Consider the following 3606-nt stretch of genomic DNA (forward strand, 5'->3'; position numbering starts at 1 on the left):
CAGCCGCCGCGCCGGCTCGGGCAGCAGCAGGACGTGGCCCCGCTCCAGCGGGCTGGCGTTGATGGCCACCAGCAGCGGGTCGGGCGGCGGCCCCGGGCCCCCGGCGCGGCGCAGGCGGAGCAGCAGCTCGGCGGGGCGCAGCCGGGTGAAGTTGAAGGCGTCGGGGTCGAAGGGGTCCCGGAGGCTGCGGACGGGCTGCGGTGGGCGGCGCTCGGCGCTGCGCTGCTCGTTCAGCTGCGCCACGAGGCGCACGGGGCCGGGCAGGACGCGGGTGGGCATCGGCCCGAGCCGGTACCGGAACAGCCCCCGCTCCATACGGTCGCTCCAGCCCGCCAGCAGCGCCCTGTCGAAGCGGGAGGGCGCGGAGTCCGGGTCGTCCCAGCCGGCCGGCTGCAGCACGAAGTCCTCCTCGCCGTACACGAACTCCTCGGGGCTCGGCTCGCCCCGCTCCTCGCCCGCCGCCGGCGCCGCCGCCATTGCCGGTGCGGGGCGGGCTCAGCCGCGAACCCGCGGCCTCGGGATCCGCCGGGAGGGCGGGGCTACGCGGGACGGGTGGGCGTGGCTGTCTGGCCGCGGGGCGTTGCCACGGCAGCGGGTGAGTGACAGGTGGCGGAAGCGGCGCCATGGGCGGCTCGGCCAGTCTGCTGCCGCGGGACGCGCTGGGCGAGTACCAGGTACGGCACCGGCACCGGCGGAGAGGGGCGGCGCCGGGGGGACGCGGGGCGGTGTGACCCCGGGAGGCAGCTGCCCATAGGCCGAGGGACCCGGGGCTGCGTTGCCTCGGGTCAGGCCCTGACCCCGCTGCCGGTACTGACCCCGGCGCCCGGTGCTGCCCCCGGTACTGACCCCGGTACTGACCCCGGTGCCCGGTGCTGGCCCCGGTACTGCCCCCGGTGCCCGGTGCTGACCCGCACTCTCCCCGCAGGAGCTGACGTTCCTGAGCAAGCAGGAGATCCTGCTGTAAGTACTGCCCGTGGGGCGGGATGTGGGTGCAGACCCCCGGCCCCCCGTAGTCCCAGGGCCTCGGGCTGTGCTGGGGGTCGCGGAGGGCCCCGGCCCCGCCCCGGGGCTACCGTTCCGCCGCGATGCCCCGCTGAGCCGGGAGGTGCCGGTGCCGTTCCCTGACAGTGGGGTGTCACAGGGCAAAGGTCCGCGGGTGCTGCCGGTGGCGCGGGCCGGGCCGGGTCCGCCCTGACGGGCGGGGTGGGGACTGCGGAGCCGCCCCGAGCCCCCTCTGAATCCCCAGCCCTGGGGCGGGCAGCACCAGGCCGGCTCCTCTCCCTGGCCCCGGGAGCAGCTGGGGGACCCCCGGGCCGGCATGCACCCGCCCGGCCCTGGGAAGCGCTGCCGGTGCCCAGAGGGGCTGCTGCCATCCCGGGAGCACCACAGAGCCGCTCTTGTTCTTTCCTCTTCAAGTGCCTACAAGAGGTTCAGTGAACTGCTGCCAAAGCAGGAGCGGGAGAACGCCTGCTCCGCGCGGGTTCCCAAGAGCCACCTCCTGACACTGCCTGAGCTGCGGGTACGGTGCCTGGCACACTCAGGACGCTTCTGCTCCCGGGTGGGGGCATGTTTGGGCAGGGCCTCGATTTACCCACCACGGCCTCACCGTGCCAATGCTCTGCCCTCAGCTGTGCCCACAAACAGCTTCCTGGTCCCCAGGGAGCTGCTGAGGATCCCGGGGATCCTGCTGTGCCATGGATTCCAGGGATCCCTGCAGTGCATCCCAGGAGGCACAGGACAGGCTCAGCTGTGCTGTGGGTGCTGCACTGGTGGCAGAGCGGGGCACTTGCTCAGCTGCTGGAGCAGCAGCCACAGCTGGTGTGTGCCAGAGGGAGCCAGCCCAGCCCAGCCCTGCCTGAGCCGTTCCTGTGTCCACAGGCAAACCCCTTCCAGCACCGGATCTGCCATGTGTTCTCCACCTCGGAGGCTGGGGACAACAGCATGTCCTTTGAAGACTTCCTTGACATGCTGAGCGTCTTCAGTGACTCTGCCACCTTCGACATCAAATCCCACTATGCCTTCCGCATCTTTGGTAAGGCTGGGGGCTGCTGCTGTCTCCTGGGGTCCCCACACCTCAAGGAAGAGGGGATGGGAGGATGAGTCCATGTTCAGGAGAGCCGCCCATAAGGGACAGTGGCTTTAGGATCTCCCTGTGGGAATGGCTGTTTTGGCACAGTGAAGCTGTGCAGTGCTGGTGCTTGTGACTCCCTGGGGTCTCTGTGGCCCTGCCAAAAGGTACCTTTCCTGTCCCCACAGACTTTGACGACGATGGGACTCTGGACAGGAGGGACCTGGAGCAACTGGTGAACTGCCTGACGGGGCAGGGCGAGGAGTCCCGGCTGAGCAGGGCGGAGATGGAGCAGCTCATCCAAAACGTGAGCGCGTCGGGCAGGGCACGGACACTGCACAGCCCCAGGCACAGAGCTCACCATCCCCTTTCCCCCCAGATCCTGGAGGAGTCTGACATCGACAAGGACGGCACCATCAACCTCTCCGAGTTCCAGCATGTCGTCTCCCGCTCCCCAGACTTTGCCAGGTGCGGTGGTGCCCAGCAGCACAGCCTATCCCAGGGCCTGTCTGGGGGTTCATTGTCCCAGTTGCTGAGCTGGGGCAGAGCTCATGGTGGCAGGAGGGCAGGGCTGCCCTCTGCCAGGTCTGCCACAATGGCAGAGCGAGCTGCATCCCAAGCTGGCTCTGCAGAGCCTCTCCCACATGGGAACGTGGGTCCCTGCAGCAGTGGGCGCTCGCAAACTCTTTGTGTGACCCAGCAAGGAGGTGCAGAACCTGTTGTATCTCTTACAGCTCCTTCAAGATCGTCCTGTGAGCCCCGTGGCTCACCAGCACCACTCCTCCAGTTCCTCCAGAACCACTTGTCCAGTTCCTCCAGCATCATTCCTCCAGTTTCTCCACCACTCCTCCAGTTCCTCCAGCGCTCCTCTGGCTCCTGCAGCTCCCTGTGGGCTCAGCCATTTCTTCTTTCAGAGAGCACAGGCCTGGCCCCTCACTGGCCCAGCAATGCCACAGTGCCTTGGGCAGGAGCCCTCCTGCTTTCCTCTCAGGTGCCTGGCAGTGGGGGGCCCTAGGAATCTGCCTCTCCTGCAGCCCCTCTGTTCTCCCAGCACCAGTTTGACTCCATAAGCAGTCTAAGGGCAGCTCTGCAGGTGGGGGAGGCTGAGCTGCTCCTGCCTGGGGCCACTCTGTGCCAGCACAGCCCCTCCCTGCCCTCAGGACCAACTCCCAAATCCCTAAAGACCAATTCCCAAGTTGTGCCTTCCAGCAGCAGGCAGAGAGCTGCCTCCCTCTCCAGCCTCTTCTCAGCTTCCTCATCTTCCTGGGAGCGTCCCTGCTGCCACATGGATTCATTTCTCTGAGCAGTAACCCGAACATGGATCCTCTGAGCACTAACCAAACTGTGGATCGTTTTTCCTGAGCAATAACCCAAACGGGGCCGTTTCTCTGAGCAATAACCCAAGTGTCACTGTACAGGTGCCAACCCACAGCAGAGCTGTCCCCCCACGGCTGCACAGGACACATTCCTTCTCCACTGGCACAGCCCACGGGTGCGCAGCTGGACTCCCCCGTGCTGCCTCAGCACTGACCGTTCTC

At 67.2% G+C, this 3606-nt stretch overlaps 2 protein-coding genes across 2 annotated transcripts; one reads left to right on the plus strand and one right to left on the minus strand.

The window, feature by feature from the left end:
* Positions 1–3: 3 nt before the first annotated feature.
* On the minus strand, positions 4–590 carry LOC113941757 (GDP-D-glucose phosphorylase 1-like; the record flags this gene model as incomplete). The annotated part of the gene is made up of 1 exon (XM_027632898.1): positions 4–590. A coding segment is annotated over exon 1 (474 nt), but the record flags the coding sequence as incomplete, so codon positions are not given.
* On the plus strand, positions 569–3401 carry LOC113941758 (calcium and integrin-binding protein 1-like). Its single transcript, XM_027632899.1, has 7 exons — positions 569–674; positions 926–960; positions 1417–1519; positions 1879–2032; positions 2257–2375; positions 2448–2536; positions 2803–3401. The coding sequence occupies exons 1-7, from the start codon at positions 624–626 to the stop codon at positions 2822–2824; spliced, it is 573 nt and encodes a 190-aa protein (XP_027488700.1). The 5' UTR covers positions 569–623; the 3' UTR covers positions 2825–3401.
* The last annotated feature ends 205 nt before the right edge of the window (positions 3402–3606 follow it).

The sequence above is a fragment of the Corapipo altera genome, unplaced genomic scaffold (genome assembly GCF_003945725.1).
Source record: "Corapipo altera isolate COAL_440 unplaced genomic scaffold, ASM394572v1 76365, whole genome shotgun sequence".
Classification (NCBI taxonomy): domain Eukaryota; kingdom Metazoa; phylum Chordata; class Aves; order Passeriformes; family Pipridae; genus Corapipo; species Corapipo altera.